The sequence below is a fragment of the Mustela nivalis genome, assembly GCF_964662115.1.
Source record: "Mustela nivalis genome assembly, chromosome: 12".
In the NCBI taxonomy this organism is placed as follows: domain Eukaryota; kingdom Metazoa; phylum Chordata; class Mammalia; order Carnivora; family Mustelidae; genus Mustela; species Mustela nivalis.
In genome coordinates this window covers 74,097,097-74,115,025 of record NC_139031.1, presented here as the reverse complement: position 1 = coordinate 74,115,025, position 17,929 = coordinate 74,097,097, and the positions used below count along the sequence as shown (strand labels likewise).

At 38.7% G+C, this 17,929-nt stretch overlaps 1 protein-coding gene and 1 long non-coding RNA gene across 3 annotated transcripts in view; one reads left to right on the top strand and one right to left on the bottom strand.

Moving 5' to 3' along the window:
• Positions 1-17,929, top strand: part of GRM3 (glutamate metabotropic receptor 3) — a 226,234-nt gene that overhangs the window by 113,528 nt on the left and 94,777 nt on the right. For both annotated transcript variants that reach the window (XM_082694145.1, XM_082694144.1), the window contains exon 2: positions 15,749-16,360. In XM_082694145.1, coding sequence (XP_082550271.1) covers positions 15,893-16,360 — 468 coding nt within the window. In that variant the 5' untranslated portion in view covers positions 15,749-15,892. The remainder of the gene's footprint in view (positions 1-15,748; positions 16,361-17,929) is intronic.
• The window catches only part of LOC309845820, a 220,128-nt gene that overhangs the window by 152,799 nt on the left and 49,400 nt on the right, over positions 1-17,929 (bottom strand). The gene's annotated exons all lie outside the window — the stretch shown is intronic.

The following is a 17,929-nucleotide window of genomic DNA, read 5'->3' as shown; positions in this document are numbered from 1 at the left end:
CATTTAATGTACTCAGATGCCAACATTCAAGGGATTTCATCTGAAATCTATGCAACATGAGTACTACTGTAGAAATCAATTATGTTCATTCTTTGGGCAGTTTTCATTAAAATATATAACTAAAATTTGATATTCTCACTTAAAAAGTGAGCTCATTTTCTATTCTTAACTACCACTACAAGTTTTCCACCTAATAAAGAAATAATGTTTTCAAACAAAATCTGCTTTCCCCTGAGTACTCTGTTTTCCTCTGGGTGTCATCATTTGGGTGACATCTGTGTGTCCCACCACAGATCCCACCAAGCAGCAGGCCTCCCATTATGAAATGAGTCACTGGTAGGATATGGTGAGAGATGCTTGGCTAGTTCAGCATCCATACTACTGGGACCATTTTGCCCACAATTTCACAGCAATTGCAGTTGAGGGCTTTCAAAATTCCCCAAGATTATTACTCCATCTATACGCCAAACAGCTAGGTGTAAATGTCTTATGCTAAGCCACAAGTTAAAGAAACATCTGGACGGTGGATGAAGTTGGCTCCAGTGTTGGCTCCAAAGGTGGCCCCAATGGGAAGACTAATAGATGCCAGATGTGTAAACAAATTCATGTCCAAAGGTCCCCTCAGTGGCTAAGATCATTTTCAAGTGTTACGGCCTACAGGAAAGGGTTTCCTGAAATTAAATTGGACCATATATAGACTTGAGACAAGAAACTTTTAGGCCATGATACTGTAGGAACATAAGGTTAGCAAATGCACTTGTTCAAGGAAAATGAAATCCCAAAAAACCACTGCAAGTGATGACACGTCATGCTCTTCTCATCTGCTTTTCAGAATCCCCTGGGGTGTTAGGACACAATCCTCAAAGCAGGTGATTATAAAAGGAGAGTCAAAGAACTAACGATCAGATAGATCTGTTCCACTCCTGAGTGAAAAGAATCCTGAGCAAGTGGTAGTTAAGTTTGTCCCCAAGCCAGTTTTACTCATCCCCTTACCAAAGAAGATCTAGGAGAAACAAACAAGTATGTATATGTAAATGATGTGTTCAAAAAATACTACTTTTTCCACTCAGGAAGGAAGTATCTAGTGAAAAAAACTAGGAGGTCTTGTAAAATGTGACGCAAAGGAGAAAAATATTCATTCATTTAGCTAACAAATAACTTTTTTGCATACCTGCTATGGGTTATCTGGCAATACATTTATCCATCGCAAGGCAGGATGATAGTAACCAGCACAGCTCTGCTGGTAAACACGACTGTACAAAAGCTCACCAGGTAGCATGGACCACACTTTATGACCAACAGCTCACTTTTGAAATACGGACTATGACCTCACATGTAACACAAATATTCTCTAGAAGAATCCAACCTGAACAAATCAAGTGGTGTCAACTTTACAAGTCCCGTAAGCTAAAACACTGAATTACTTTGTCCAGATTTGGAAAAATAAGCTGAATTAAGAATGCAAAGGAAAAGCACAAAATATTATATTTGTGTTCTCTGGGGGCTAAAGAAAATGGGCCGTAAAAGAGAAAGAAGCAAATGGGTAAACGGATAATGATGCTAAGACTAACTTTAGTGAGACAAGTGATATTTGAATCTGTTCAAGGGGCCACAGGTAAGGCATATAAGTTTAGAGCAGTATCTCAAATAAGCTGGTAGGAGAGAAGACAGGTGTGTGGAATTCAGCACACAACCGAACCACAGAGGAGATGGATGCTATCCAAGAGTGGTGGCAGGGAACTGAAAGCCAAGCTTGGAGCCACTGTGATCAAAAGAGCAAGCAGGATAGAGGAAAGCTTGAGTTCTGAGAAAATAATATGTACCTAAAAGATTAGGATAGGAAGAATAATTAAAATTGGCTTTCTATAAAATTGTTTGTGAACTTTTTAAATGAGAGTCCATTGAGAGCAGAAATATGGAGCATCAGGAAGACGTGAGAAGCAGATGCCTCCTTACACACTCTCACATAATAACTGATGGTGGGCATTAGTTTCCCAGTTGTCTGAAATAGCACCGGGACCCACAGAGGCAGGATGGACACACTAAAAAATTAACTGTATCTGGAAAGGACAGTAGTATCTGCAGCCCTGGGAACTCTGCCCTAACAGTTTGCCATCCTACCCTGATAGGATAATCTCATCTGATCTGGGTAGTAGAGGCAAACAATTATGGCAATGAGAAAAGGCATCTTTCAGTCTTTACAGGTTTGACAACCTGGTGTGCTCTGCCAACATTAGTTTAGATGACATTGCACATTTAACTTTTAAAGGCTATCATAGTTCCCAGAAACCATATTTTCTTGAATGTAGCAGGGATGATGTCCCATGAACCCTTACATCCTTAGAACCTACTAGAGAGCCTGACATGTCATAGATTCAGTAAGTGATTTTTAAAAAACTATTGAGTTGAATTTCTTAAACACTGGAATATAATAAAGTCCAGGATTAATTCCATTCAGTTTTCAGAACACAGAGAGTAAAAGCAGTGGTTGCCACACCTCAGAATGGGTTCCTCTGATTGGAGCTTATCACCCCTGTTGCCATTCAGCCTGAGTTGCTATTTGCAGATACCACTGTCAGGCTGCAGGTGGCTGGTGTAACAGCGGATGGCACACTGAGTCCTGATTTCTGCTGACACAGAGGAAGGAGAACACAGTGCCTAGCTTCTAGTCATAACAAGATGGAGCTCTCTGCATGGCCAGCACTCACTCACTAAGAGGGAAGACCCCTCCGTGCACACCAGCATCTCTCCCCAGGCAGTAAGGGATTCTCTCGTGAGGCTGAGCATCATCAATAAGCCCACAGTTGCAAGTTTATGTCATTACCCTGCAGCCAATTTGTCATACAAAACCATTTTTTAAAAAATATAGTTACTCTAGGCATGTTTCACTTTAGCCTTGCTTTTTCATTTTAAATTTTCACTGAAGTGTAATATACAGACAGAAACATGCATCCACCATATAAATGCAACTTGATGAATTTTCACACACAGCACCCCCCATGAAACAAGAGCCTGGATCAATAAACAGGAAGTTACCAGCACTCTTTGAGAAGGGCTCTTGCGCTTCCTTCCAAGCACTAACTTCCCAGATCCCCAAATCCATCCTGACTTGCAACACCAGAGATTACTTTTGCTTGGTTTTGGCTTTTATACAAGCAGATTGAGACCAGGCACGCACCTTTGTGTCTCACGCTACCCTTTCCCTGCCTGGGGAAACGGGCCTTTGTGTAATAGCAGAGTGCCATAACTCGATGCTAGTTACTTGGTTGTAACACAAGGAAAGGAAGGCCCGCACTGAGGCTGTGTTAGAGGAGGGTTTTGTGTTCTACTTGGTCTTTTGTAAAATACAGATCAAGTCAGAGCCAGTTTAAAAGTTCAAGCTCTATAGGAGATATGTTAGTCCTCCTGGTTGAAAATCTCTAGGCCTCCAGCTATGGCTTTGTGTTAGCAGTCCCCACATTTAGCTGTTTAGTGAGACAGAGGGGTCAGTTCTCCCTGAAAAGCATGCAGGGACCAGAGAAGAGGGCACAAGGCAGTCTGGACTTGTTGGCATAGGCATGAGCAGTTGCCATCGGATTTAAAGACTAATAAGCATTACGGCCACAACAGCCCAGACCCTTTGTACCTGAAGCTCTAATGCTTTGGAATAATGAAAATTAAGACCATTTGTGGGCAGAATCATAAACATTCTGCTCTCAATATACAAGTCAATGAATGTCCTAGTCCAGTCGGATTCAGAACAAGAGGTGTCCAGCCCTCCCTCCATAAAACTCAGTCTAATAGGAAAAGATCAAGTGAGCATCAAGGGACGAAAACATGTTTTTCAGGAGAAAGGGAATAAATCAATTCGCTATGAGCACCTTGCTCCTTTTTCTTAAATGATCACTTCCCCTCTAGTCCTGGCAATTTAGGATCTCTAGCACCCCAAAACACCAAGCAATCCAGAATTTACTGGACATCAAGGAGCTATTAGGTCCCACCTGGCATCATTCAGCCAGCTAGGGATTCTCCCAAGATCACTCCTAAACATCAGCCAAGCAAAAGTCAGCGTAACAGAGGATGACCATGAAGTGGTTCTGGTCACTAACTGAGGAAATAGAGACTGGACAATTAACATGATCCAGTCCTGACACAACACTGACTTTGGACTCTAGTTGGTTACCTAGAGAGTCCAGAATACCCCCAACTGCACTGGAACCAATGGCAAATTATGCTCACTCCCATAAATTTTAATAGTAGCTAACAGTTATTGAGTTAATGTTTTGTATTATTTCATTTAATCCTATAAACAAGCCCATGAGTTAGGTACCACCATTGTCTCCATTTGACACATATGTAAAACAAGGAACAGGAAGATGGTCATATGCCAACATTATACATTCAAAAATGTGTTTGACTATAAAGCCCACATTGTAAAATCGTGGCGTTCAACCTTTTTTTGGCCACGAGCCAGTAAGAAATTATTTTATACTGTAACCCAAGACATACACTCATACACACTAAAAAAAGTTTTAGAATACTCAGCCTTACTCCATGCCTTGGATCAGTGTTTTGGAATCTTCTATTCTATTTTAAATTCTTCTATTTCCTTTTAAAATGCTCATTTCAAGTCACTAATGCATTTCATGACACATGAATAGCTTGCAATCCGCAGGCAGAAACCTTGATTGAAGAAGGCATTATGGGATATTGCTTTCCCAGGCTTTTCCTATTTAATTCGCTAGGAACAGAATTTAAGACCATATTGTTAAATATACCACCAGTGGCATGCTGGTAAATGTTTAAGTACCTGATCTGTAGGATCTGTGAGGAGAAACGGATTGTTAATGTTTGCTGATTTCTGCAGTGTAAATACTCCCCTCATGCTAATTTGAAGCTACCAATGTGGTATTACTGACACACAGAATTCAGAAGAAATATGTATACGTGGCCCTTGAGAGCTCACACCATCTGACTAAAGCCCACCAATTAATTTTCTCTAAAATGTTTCAACACAGAAGAACTGGGAAATGTCCTTTAAAGTCACATCAATGACAGAGAAATCCAAAACACTGGAGATAACTTGTCAATGGCATTTCATTGCCTGGCATCGAATTGTCTATTTGATGAGGGAAGCATTATTTTAAGCCCAAAATTTCACAGTGGCTGATATATACAAGTTGTTTCTATTTGAGTATGGAGTTCTTAAGTGCTATAACTTGAAGAAAACCAAGTAGGCCCTCATACTGCACTACAGGTACACTTAGGTATCTAAAATTCCGTGACTTAAAACATTTCCCTTTTCCTTTAGCCAATGTTTTGGCACACTGAAAATTTGAACATTCCTAAATGGTTAACAAACTAACTTGCATTGGTGTGCTGAAAACTGACAGCTTAATATATTAGATGATTTCACTTATCATAAGTAAGTTTTGAGTAAATGGGAATCCTGATAAAAGTGTGAAAGAAGGGATGACTATAGTAGTTGCATTTCTAGAAAAACTCATTCACAGATGGGGTAACACAACAGGAATCATCACGAAGCCTGGGTCCATCTGAGATTCTGGACAGAATCGGGCATTTATGGAAGGACATACCTGGGTAGGAGGAAAATTGCAGGATTAAATAAAATAATCTACGTAAAACATTAATCACATTTTCTGGCAGAAGGTAGGTGCTCAATATATTTTAGTATATCTTTAATGGAAAGGGAATAGGATAAGCTAGGTCCTATTCAGGAATCATTTAGTGACAAGTGACAAAACAGATTTCAAACTGACTTAAGTAGAAAGAGGAATTTCCTCTCTCACAGACTGGGAAATCTTAGCTGGATTAAATAGCACAGATAATATTTTCAGGTTTCACTGTTTCTCTGTCTTTTGACTTTGCACCTCAGACTCTTGACTCATGGTGGTAAGATGGTTGCCAATTGTTCTGGGCTAGATCTATTTCTCTAAGTCACTCTAACAGAAAGAGGATGCTTTTCTCCTGATGGTTCTAAAAAGTTCTCAGATTAACCCTGGATGGCAATGATTTGGTGGTCACAGACTCATCCCAGAATCAACTGCTGTGTCCAGGGACACATAGCACATTCTGGTTCATCATCTGTATCACAAGTTACCTATCAAGCCAGAAAAGGATTAACCCTACCTTATGAACATATGTGTTGGTTCCCCAAGAAAAATTGTGGTACATTCTGGAATAAAATTAGAAATGGGTGCTAATCAGTCAAACTATAAGGTAAAATCCAGTTATGTTCTGGTTATTGAGAATTTTGCTTAAAACTGAAACTTTCCCCAAATTTCCGAACATTTTATTCAGCAAGTCAATTCAGGAATGATATTCAAAATGTTTAACAACTAGCACCATGTAGTGAAAATGGACAGCAATCATACTGTTGGCACTGGAACCTAAGATCCCCCTGTGCCAGAATTTAACATTTTTGTTCCTAGGTCATGAGGAAATTGGGAAAGGTGATAGAGATATGCCAGAGGAGGAACCAGAACAACCAGGAAAGTGAAGGAATATTCAAAGGACTTAGCAGATTTATTGTTCCCAACCAGTTGGAAGTATTTTAATATTTTAACAACTAGCACAGTTGTGCCAGTGTATACCAGTTGGGTTTCATCCTTCAGTTAATCTATTAGCAGTTATATCATAAAGAAAAATATGTTACTGGCTATTACCTATCTTACTTTCAGAAGCATGGCTTTTGAATTATGAGATTGCTCTTTTAGCAGGACTCTAGAAGGTGTGAAAAGTATTTAGCTAAGATCCTGTTAGTTTTTGGCTAATAGGATCTAGGATAAATGCACACAAATATAGGATAAATGCACACAAATACTAAGAGAGATAAAATCTAACTATAATAGACAAAATGGTAATGGAACCTATATTTTTTAACCATTTTTTATTTGTGACAAATACAGCTTTCATGAAATTCGAACACTACCTGGTAACTAGACTTAAAGGATATTCTTCTCCATTAACCCATACCTTTACTATTTCGGGTGCTCTTCATTCCTTCCTACATTTGAATTTCCATCTGGTGTCATCTCCTTTTTGAAGAATTTCTTTAACATTTCTCATATTTTAAGTCTGCTGGCAATGAAATCTCTCACTTTTAGTTGCCTAAAAAGTCTGTATTCACCTTCCTTCTTGAAGTGAATTTTAACTGGAAATAGAACTTAGGGATGCTTGGCCAGTTTGCCCCCACCCCAGAACTTTAAAGATGTCATCCCACTGGGTTATGGCCACCAGTGATTTTGAGGAAAAGTGAGCCCTCATCCGTATTGTTACCCTGCACATATGTGTTATTTTTACTCTGTTTTCCAAGTTTTCCCTTTATTGGCTATGATTTGTCTAGAAAATTGGCTATGATTTGTCTAGAATATAGTATAGTTCTATTTGTATTTATCCTGTGTGGGGTTTGCTGAGTTCCTTGGTTTTGTAAACTCAAATTGCATGTGTATTAGACCACTTAACATGCTTTGGGCAATTTTTTTCAATGTCTCTCTCTCTGGTCAGATTGGATAATTTCTTTTAATCGGTCTTCAAGTTTTGTTGTTGTTGTTTTTGTTTGTTTGTTTTGGTTATATTTTTTCCATCTCCAATTTGTTGTGCCCCCTCACACACATTTTAGACTTAAATATTATACTTTCGAGTTCTAGTATTTGTGGGTTTTTTTTAAACTTTCCATTCTCTCATGAGATTTCTCATCTATTCATTCATATATTTAAATCTTTGAACATGTTTTTTAATAGTCTACTTAATGTTTTTGTCTGCTAATTTCAAAATATGAATCATTTCAGGGCCTATTTCTTTCTTTTTTTTTTTTTTTTTTAAGATTGTACTTATTTATTTGACAGAGAGAGAGATCACAAGTAGATAGAAGCAGGCAGGGGGGATGGGAAGCAGAAAGCCCATTGTGGGGCTCAATCCCAGGACCCTGAGATCATGACCCGAGCTGAAGGCAGAGGCTTAACCCACTGAGCCACCCAGGCACCCCTCAGGGCCTATTTCTATTGAATACTTTCTCTCTGTACTCTGGGTCACATTTTCCTATTTTCTTATATATCAAACAATCTTTGATTATATGCTGGTTACTGTGGAATTATACTGAAGGCAGTCTAAATTATATCACTTCCTTTAAGAGTTTCAAATTTTGGCTTAGCAAGCAATTAAGTAACTGGTGGATAATTTTAGTTTTAGTTTTTTTAGAGTTAGTTTTAGTCTCATTAGGGTGGGTCTATTTTAGATGTCATCCTGTAAGATACCCTTCATTCCTGAGCTTGGATCTTACTTATACAGGGTAGACTTTCTGGGAATTTAATTGGAAGTACAATAAGGCCTGGTATGGTCTCTCCACTAGAGCTGGGTTAGAACTTCATTAATTTTCTGATATGCATGACCTCTGATATTGACATGCATCTCTCAAACGTCTTGTAGGCAGGTGATCGCTGCCAGGACTCACTGAATCTCACTCTATATATAACACGACCAGCTATGTAACACATTGTCCTTATGCTCACCACCTCTATGCAGCATTCTACCCTACAAACTGCAACCACTTCAGAAGCCAATAGCTCTAATCTCTGCCTCTTGAGGTCAACAATACTGTCACTGGCCCAGGGCAGAAAGGCGCTCCCATGTAGAATGTTGGGAAATTCATAGAGTAATCATGGAGTTCCCCTCCTGTGTTTCATTCTCTCAAGGGTCATAGTTTGCCTTATATGTTTTGTCCAGTTTTATAGCTATCTTTCAGCTGGAAGGCAGATTCAATACTAACTACTATGATTGGCCAGAAGCAGAAGCCTGCTACAGATATTCTAACAACTTCTTTGGCACTAAGCAAGGATGGTGGTGTTTCAAACATTTTACCATTTCCCTATGGGTATGATATTTTGGGGGAAACAGGATGATGTGTTGATATGTGTTCTCTTTTGTAAGAGTTTATCGGGCAATAATGATTTTTTTTAAACTTCCTTAGGTCCTAATTCTATATTTACTTCTACTACTGAGAATAGCTTGCATTATAAATTTCTCCCCCCCACACCTCAGCAATAGATAATGTAATTCTTTCTCACAGGAAGCAGTAAAAGTTAGTTCATTGTGCAAAATAATTCAATATTATTCAAGAGAAAGGACTATACATACCCAGAACATTATAAATAACAGCCAAGCCAACTGATAGACCATAAGACCAAAAGGTAAAAATGTTCTCATATGAAAAATATTTCTTCTCCTTTACCATTTTGTCCATAGCTAGAGGGAAAGCTTTTGACAAACCCAGTTTCTGTACTCGCTGTTCATGCTGACAAACTTGTAACTTCTATTAGACTTGGCAGCTTCTAAGAGGAAAAGGACAAAGGTAGACTGCAGAGAATCTGGGGAGGCTCCGATTCTAAGGCTTTGTAAGGAGGTTAGGAAACTTAAGAATGAAAAATCAGCTGACATGGCAACACACACACACACACACACACATGCAGGAAAATACTGTGCAGTTTGGTGTTTAGAACAGTAAAGATTTACTTCGATGGAACGTGAATAAATCTTTCATATACTCTATCTTGAATGAATCAAGTTAATATTATTGACTATTACCCTAAGGACTAAAGTTTAGCACAACTGTAAACCTGTTTGCCTACCTCATAAAAACCCTTTTTTTTTTTTTTTTTGAGAGGATAGAGGAAATAGTATATGTGATTTTTTGCAGGGGGCAGAGGCAGAGGATTAAAGTTCAAATTGTGAATTGGGCATTTCTCCTCTTGGCATCATTATCTCTTTTGGGCTCCATCATCCCAACTGGCAGCACCTCTCTCCTCCAGAGAGCCACCTAGAGTTTGCGGGTTTCTTCTGCCTTTACTGTGACTAAGATGGGATCAGAGGAAAGAGTGTGGTCAATTCATTTCTTGACCTACGTTTTTCTTTATGTGAAATTTTATATAGATTCTGGTATCTCAAACTTCCTCAAACTAAAAAAAGTTGAGAGAAAGCAAAACTTTCCTCCATAACCTCAAATCTAAATACATTGGCCTGGCCTCCAGTCTCTTGCCTTTTCATTCATGCATCATGGAATCCGACCTGTAGGCCCTGTGTTGTTTTTCATTCTTCTTTCTTCACACCCCTGTATGTCCTAACTTTTCTAATTTCTCCAAGTGCTCTCAACTTTTCTAGTTTTACTTTATATCTTTTCCTTTAAAAATTGAGCAATTCAAAGTCAAAAGAAGATTGAAAGCTATTCCAATCAAGTTTCTCTAAGCACCATATTTGAATCTTGACCTATTATAAGGTCACTTTGGGGGGAAAAAAGAAGAAGAAGAAAAAGAAGAAAAATGGTCTTTTCCATTATCTTCTTCATTCTCTGCAGGGAATTTCCTAATTATTTTTCCAATCCTCTGACCAATCTCTCAAAAAATTACATGCTATTTGGAATTTATCATCTAACCAGTATGAGACAACTATACATGTGACGCACTGTGGGAAGTAGAGAAATGTCTAAGGCACTGTCCTTGATATTCGATAGCTTACAATCTAATGAGGAAGAAAGAAAGAACAATTTCCAATTACTAAATTTCAATTTAATAAATGAACAAATAAATATAAAACAAAATATGATCATGATAATAAACACAGCACAAACTATATGGGAATTCAGCAAGTAGAATTAAACAACTTTATAGTTGGGAGTAATTTAAGCTAGAAGTTTTAAGCTAGATTTGCTAAAAATAATTGGATTTTAAATAGTCAGCTATTCATTACAATTTCTTAAATGTTTCTGGTGGAAAAAATACTTCTGTCGCCTAGTAAGAGTAAAGGAATTAGAACTGTACATGATAACATCCAGCTCTTAAAAATGTCAGTAAGCTACAGGCTCTGCTTAAAAATGGCAGTTCAAGGACAAAGGCCATGTCTTTTATTGCCTGGAATTATGGCAGCTGAAAATTTTATAACCAAATGTGCAACCAAATTTCATATAATATCACTAACCCTAAATTTTTTCCAGATAACACTCAAAGCCCTTCAGCAACTTAAGGGTTTCTTTTTAGGAAAGAGTGGGCATGGGGAATGGCCTTCTTATCTCCCCTGAATAACTACTTACTGAGTCAAACTGGATTTCATTTTCAACACTGTGTCCCTGGGCAAAGTCAAGGGAGGAAGGAAAATACATATTAGCATATGCGGAGTATACAAATGCTTCTTGCCCATGTATTCCAGGGGTTATATTCACAGCAAACCTCTGAGATTCAATTAATGCACCGATTAATAAAACATTGGTGAGCAGGCTGCCTACAGAAAGGGCTACACATGCTTGTTTATAGTTGACACATCACTCATCATTCCTGAACGGAGAACTTTGACTGCAGAACTGCTGTTCTCCAGCTGCATATGAATGTGGCTACAGTAGGGAGCCTGTTTATCTGGGGAATGTGCTGCTGGCTGATTTATAATGAATGGAACCTGAAAAGAAGTGGTTGGTGCCCTTTCCCACAATCCGATAAGCTGTTACTCAGAGATAAACAGTTGTATTAAATTAAGCATGTTTGTCTATTTTTCGATGTTAAATTTTAATTTCCTGTTCTTTTAGCTCTTAGGGCTTCATTTTAAATAATGTTAAGTGTTTTTAAATTATTCATGGCCCTACGGTCTTAATCATTTTAAATTTTGCTTTAAGGAAAAGGTAAATAAGAAAATATTAAGACTGTGTATTTAAACATTACTCTAATTGATTTTTAATTTGTAATTCTCTGAGACTACATTAAATGTTACTCAAAGATGCCTTGTTAGAGGGTTTAAAGGAAAAATATTTTACATAATATTGTCAGTCAACTTGTTTTTAAGATCTGTATATCTAATTTTTAAATGTATGTATTAATATATAACGGATTGCTTTTTGACTCAGGCACTTATTGACAATTACCATGGGGAGCTTATTTTTAAGGTTTTCACAAATGACAGCGATAGTTGGTAGAAACAGAGATGGGTAGATTTCCATCACTTTCTACATCAAAATACCTAAGCTTTTAGAATGTCATTTGATAGAAGAGATAACGTCCATTTGTTTGCAATTAAAATTTATATTCTGCAAAGCCAGCTGATGGCCTAGCACACACATAGTAGGTGTTCAATAAATATTTGATGAGCATCTCTGATGCTTTGAAATAGGATAATATGCATGTTCCTAATTTAGCATTCTCCTGACTAAAGCTTTCAGTTAAGTAAATGTAGGTCAATCTGAGGCCACATCTCTCCCAGCTTCACAGGAATCCACCCCAGCAGCAACTGCCAAATACAAAGGCAGCATTCCATTCCAGCATCTTTACAGAATAATTCCTTTCGTTCTACCTGTTAGTGATCCTACCATCAAAGAGCATAATAGGATAAGAGCCCTTGAGATGATTAGGGAGGTGATGAAATAAAATAACCCCTTTCTCTACTTCAGTTCTCTTTTACTGTGCCACAAATAAATAGTAAACAGTCATCTGCAGGCATAATAGCCATGGATGTCTCTATTCCTTCAAGAAATGCTTGTTGAATACCTTCTGGATTGCAGGCAAACACTATGCCAGGCCCTGGATATACAGTGATAAATAAAAAAGAACCCCTACCTGTACAACAGATAGACTGCTCTGTATTAGGACTTTCAGTGGAATGTGATGTTCCCTTTCTAAGTCTACCTTAGCGAAGAGCATTTTCTTTCTTTTTTTTTTTTAAAGATTTTATTTATTTATTTGACAGACGGAGATCACAAGTAGGCAGAGAGGCAGGCAGAGAGAGAGAGGAGGAAGCAGGCTCCCTGCTGAGCAGACAGCCTGTCCTGGGGCTCGATCCCAGAACCCTGGGATCATGACCTGAACCGAAGGCAGAGGCTTTAACCCACTGAGCCACCCAGGCGCCCCACGAAGAGCATTTTCTTAAGAGAAAATTAAGTTTTTCATAAACTATAACATCATCTTTATTATTTGAGCAAACTTCCTTCCGATACAAAATACATCTTCATTTTTTTTCAGAGTCACATGGTAAGATTGTGTTGATGACCTTCTTTTAATTAGCTATTCTCTTATATTAGATCCATTAAAAACAATTATTTTATAAAGCAATTTCTGCTGCTTTACCATTAACGATAATGATCACAGTGTCTTTGCCTTTCATGGCAGTTTTACTTCAAAGGGAACTGCACGTAAAGATCAAAGACTAGAAATTGATATGAGACGTTAACAAAAAAGAAAAAAGAAAAAACCTACCACAGTATCAACTTTTTTTAAAAAAAAATTGTTATTATTAGACTTTCTGGTGCCCTGTAGCAGCTCTCCCAGACAGGCTCTGGGCTAACACTGAGCGTTCCAGTGGCTGCTGTTGTCACTGCTGAGGCTCACACCTAAATAAACAAAACAAACCCAGATGACTCCTAAGTCTCAAGAAAACAACCCATCACTTGCTCCACGTGAAAGGAACAGAAAGCATGTGGAAAGCCAGGCTTTAAAGAGCACTGCTAACGTGAGAAGGAAGAAATGTCAAAAATGTTGAAGTACGCACTAGACTAATTCCTGTCTCTATTTTTTTCTTTGTTGAGATTTGATTTTTTTCTTCATATCTTAAAAATCCTCAATGTTGTGCTATTTTATTTATTCCCAATGAGCAGACAAGGAAACAAGTAAGAATTATAATAGCAACAGCAAACATTTCTGGAACTAGCTAGAGTAGGAATAGAAAACAGGGAGTAAACAATTTGGGGAAAGAAGATAGCAAAAAATTTCTTGGCCTTTCCTGGTGGTGACTATTGAGTTTTAAATGATAAGCTGGTTTTCGCCAGACAAATGGCTATAGAAGGGCATTTGCAGCAAAGGGAGAAACAAGAAGAACCAAGGAGCCATCAACATCCAAGATGCCCTCTCAGATAAACATGGTTTGGTAACAGCTGGAGCATAAGATGTGAAGGCAGAGGTGGAATGGAACTGACAGGCGTGGTGAGCAGTGAGACTTGAGAGCCAGACAGGGACAAGATCATAGAGCATAAAGAAGTCAATTCTTCAACCTAGAGGCAAAAGGAAGTCAGTACAGGTTGACAGGAGATGGGACATTCTGAACAGCAATTAAAATTATGCATTATTCAAGTACCTCCTCTAGTGGGACCCCATTCAGATGATTAACATTTGCTAACCTATCTGACAGCACACAGGTGGTGTGGCTTTCAGACATCCTAAGTTGAGATGTAGCCAGGAGAGTCTCCTCCTTCATAAGACCCCATATAATCATGCACAAAAGCAGGAGAGCAGAAAGGCACACCAAATTACACACAGGGACAGGCACCTATACCGGGTCAGGAGAATGCTCCAGGAATCTCTGCTATCACTTCTCTCACCCAATTCTAAAAATATTAAGCTTGCGTCATCTGGGGAGAATGGCAGTGAACAGGCACAGTAAGGGCACTGGCCAGTGTTTGCTCTAGTCCTAGGGAGCTGGGTGGCAAGGAGTACAATAGTGGGTCCACTGGTTTGTGTGCATGCAATTGGGCCACATCGGGAGTTACCTGCGACTGGTTGGAGAAGGCAGCAATTAGCAATTGGACTTTACTCAGCATCTGTAGTCCAGGTTACACAATAATAAATTTTGAAAAGTTTGTACTTGAGGAAGGTTATCTTTTCCTAACTCACAAAAATGTGCTTATTGGGCCTGCAGGAATCTACTGTTATGGTCCTGTTAGTGATAATAAGAGCCTGCACAGTGGGGTTATAAATAAGGAGGTGGCTTTGAGAGATGTTCAAAGGTAGATTTTACAGGACTTAGTGGCTAATTAAGTGTGGGGAGGAGTTAAGCGGGAAGGGCTCCAGCTTGCAAGGTTTCTGGCTTGAGAACCTGGATACAGAGAAGATCCCTTCACAGAAATAAGGGAGATGTTTCGACCTAGAGACTTTGACATGTCCAAAGGATGTATAGGCAGAGCTATTTAGGAGGCAGCTAACCTAAGAGTCATTTCAGTGACAGTTGAAACCATGAAACTCGATGACCTACAGGAATGGAGGTGGAGAGGAGGGCTTCAACAATGGAATCTGAGATGTAAAAGCAAGAGAACAGAAACCTAGGAAGTTGCAACAGACAGAAAGGAGTCAGAATTTCAATTAAGGTCAAGTAAAATGAGGACTACAATGGGGTCAGTAGATTTGGAAACTAGTAGATCAATAGTAGCTTTTTCCAGAGGTGGTGGTGGTGGTGGTGGTGTTTTTGGAGTGAAGCAATGAAGGCAGAATCTTGACTGCAGTGGGCTGAGAGAACCTGGAATGAAGGAAGGGCAGAAATGTGGTGGCACAGTTCCCACTGTGTTTTGTTGCATTTCCAAATGGTAAGAAAAGAGTGAAAAAAAGGGGTGGGATGTAAATGGAACTGAAAGAGAAGGGATCAAGACTCATATCCAAGTTACTGCCCTACCAATAGCAAAGTCAATGACTGAGTAGATTGAGTACTGAACTTGGCATTTGGAAAACCGGAGTCTAAACACTACCTCCATTCTAGGTACACTTTGTCAAGTCACTTTACCTCTTTAGTCTTCTGGGAGATGGAAGCACTGAACTCTATGTCATCACGTGTTGTAAGGACTGGGTGAGGGTATCTATGGGAGAGTGCCTGGCGCAGGTGTGGTGCAGTGGTGCAGTATGTGTTTGCTAAATGCTAACTTGAGTCACGATCCCTTCAAAGGTCTGATTGGGGGCCATCCATGTAATCACTGTTGTTTTCTTTACTATTTTTATTCATATAATTTTTATCTCCTTAGGAATTTGGTGACAGGCTCTGTTAGTCTGTTCCTCCCTTGTTTGAAGGACAGGCCAAAGATCCAGTTTGGAAATGAGAGAGGAGGACTAGCGGGCAACATTGGCTTCATCCATTGATATCTCCCAGAGGTACAGAAACAGGACTCATGAAGATGTTCACGAGACTCCAAGTTCTTACGTTAGCTTTGTTTTCAAAGGGATTTTTACTCTCTTTAGGAGACCATAATTTTCTGAGGAGAGAGATTAAAATAGAAGGTGACCTTGTTTTAGGGGGCCTGTTTCCTATTAATGAAAAAGGCACTGGAACTGAAGAATGTGGGCGAATCAATGAAGACCGAGGAATTCAACGCCTGGAAGCCATGTTGTTTGCTATTGATGAAATCAACAAAGACAATTACTTGCTGCCAGGAGTGAAGTTGGGTGTACACATTTTGGATACATGCTCACGGGATACCTATGCATTAGAGCAATCGCTGGAATTCGTCAGGGCATCTTTGACTAAAGTGGATGAAGCTGAGTATATGTGTCCTGATGGATCCTACGCCATTCAAGAAAATATCCCTCTGCTCATTGCAGGGGTCATTGGCGGCTCATACAGCAGTGTTTCCATACAGGTAAGATAGGCCAGTGCTGTTGCTAAAATGCTATGTCTCTTTGGTTTTATGTCCCAGGGAAACATAAAGAACATAATGAAATCTATGATTTCATTAATGGATAATATTAACAACATAACTGATGACTTCTTTGGGTATTTTATAAGACAGGTTTGCAGAAGGAACATTTCTCTAGCAATGAAAATTGTTTAGAATTGTATCAGGTAGCTACTATAGCACAGCAAACTACTCCAAAATTGAATGACTTAAAACAACAATTATTTATTATTATAGTTTGTAATTCTGAAGATCAACTGGAATGAGTTGATTGAGGTAGGGTTCAGTCATGGGTGGCTATACTCTAGGTTGTCCCTTACCCTCCACCTCTAATCAGTGGGCTAGCCCAAACGAGTTCTTCTCAGGGACATGGCAGAAGTGCAAGGGAATGCAAGCTTCACTGCACATTCCCCTTCTAGGCCCCTGGTTGTGTCATATCTGCTAGCAGCTCATTATTAGCCAAAGCAACAGACAGGGCTCAGAAGTCAAGAAGCAGAGAAATGTGTCCTGCCCACAGCACAAGTGCTGCAAAGTCATATCACCAAAGGACATGTGAATAAGGTGGTGTGGTGATTTGAATCCATCGATACAATCTGTCACAAGAAGAAATAATATCTAAACTCTATTTTTTTATACTAGTTTTTACTAAGGCATTATTTTGTTCAGAGATAAATCGTCAACAATTTCTCATGGTATTAATCTGAAAATGTACACAGAAAAGCCACAAATGACTACCGTAAAGAAAAAAAGGGAACAATTCAGCATGCAACTTAAATTAGAGAGAAAGCTGCTAACCGGCTCTCTTACTTTTGTTGGGAAAAGAGGAACATATTATTCAAACTCTAGCAATGCTCACTTTTAGGGTCACAAAACTTTAGAGATAGAAAACAATTAAGAAATTGTCTAACTCAAATTTGACACTTTCCCAAGCCCCAGAAAGACTGGTTTCATGAAAACACCCATTGGTAGGTAACTCAAAAACTAGAATTCGCATCTTGCGTGCTTTTGTGCTCTTTCAACTGTCCCATGTGATTCCTGTATGTTAGTTGCAGTTCAATATTTTGTGTCACAGTAATAAAAATCCAAGATTCTAAGTCATGTACTTTGTGTCCTACCAAATTACTATAATCAAAGTCATAAGAACTAAAGGAAGTCAGATTACATTCATGTCTTTATATGTCACAAACCACTGAAATTGGCTCTATTTGCATTGGAATAACCTTATTTCTATCTCACAGATTCCTTGCATTTAAAATTCTGTGCTGCTCTAAATGAGGTACTTCAAATCTCTTTCCTTCTTCAGAACACACCCTCATACTATGAGTAATTAGGATAATTGGTTTTTCATAAACACCCTTTGACTTCATTAGGTGGATAGAAAATATTACACATCTCAAAGCATATTATGTTAATTTTGCCACTATTTCTATACTTGGATCAGAAGAGATGGGATTTGCTATTTGAGAAGAGAGAATTAAAAATATATATCTATCATCTTTCAATAATAACTTCACCAAATGAGTGTCAATTGTT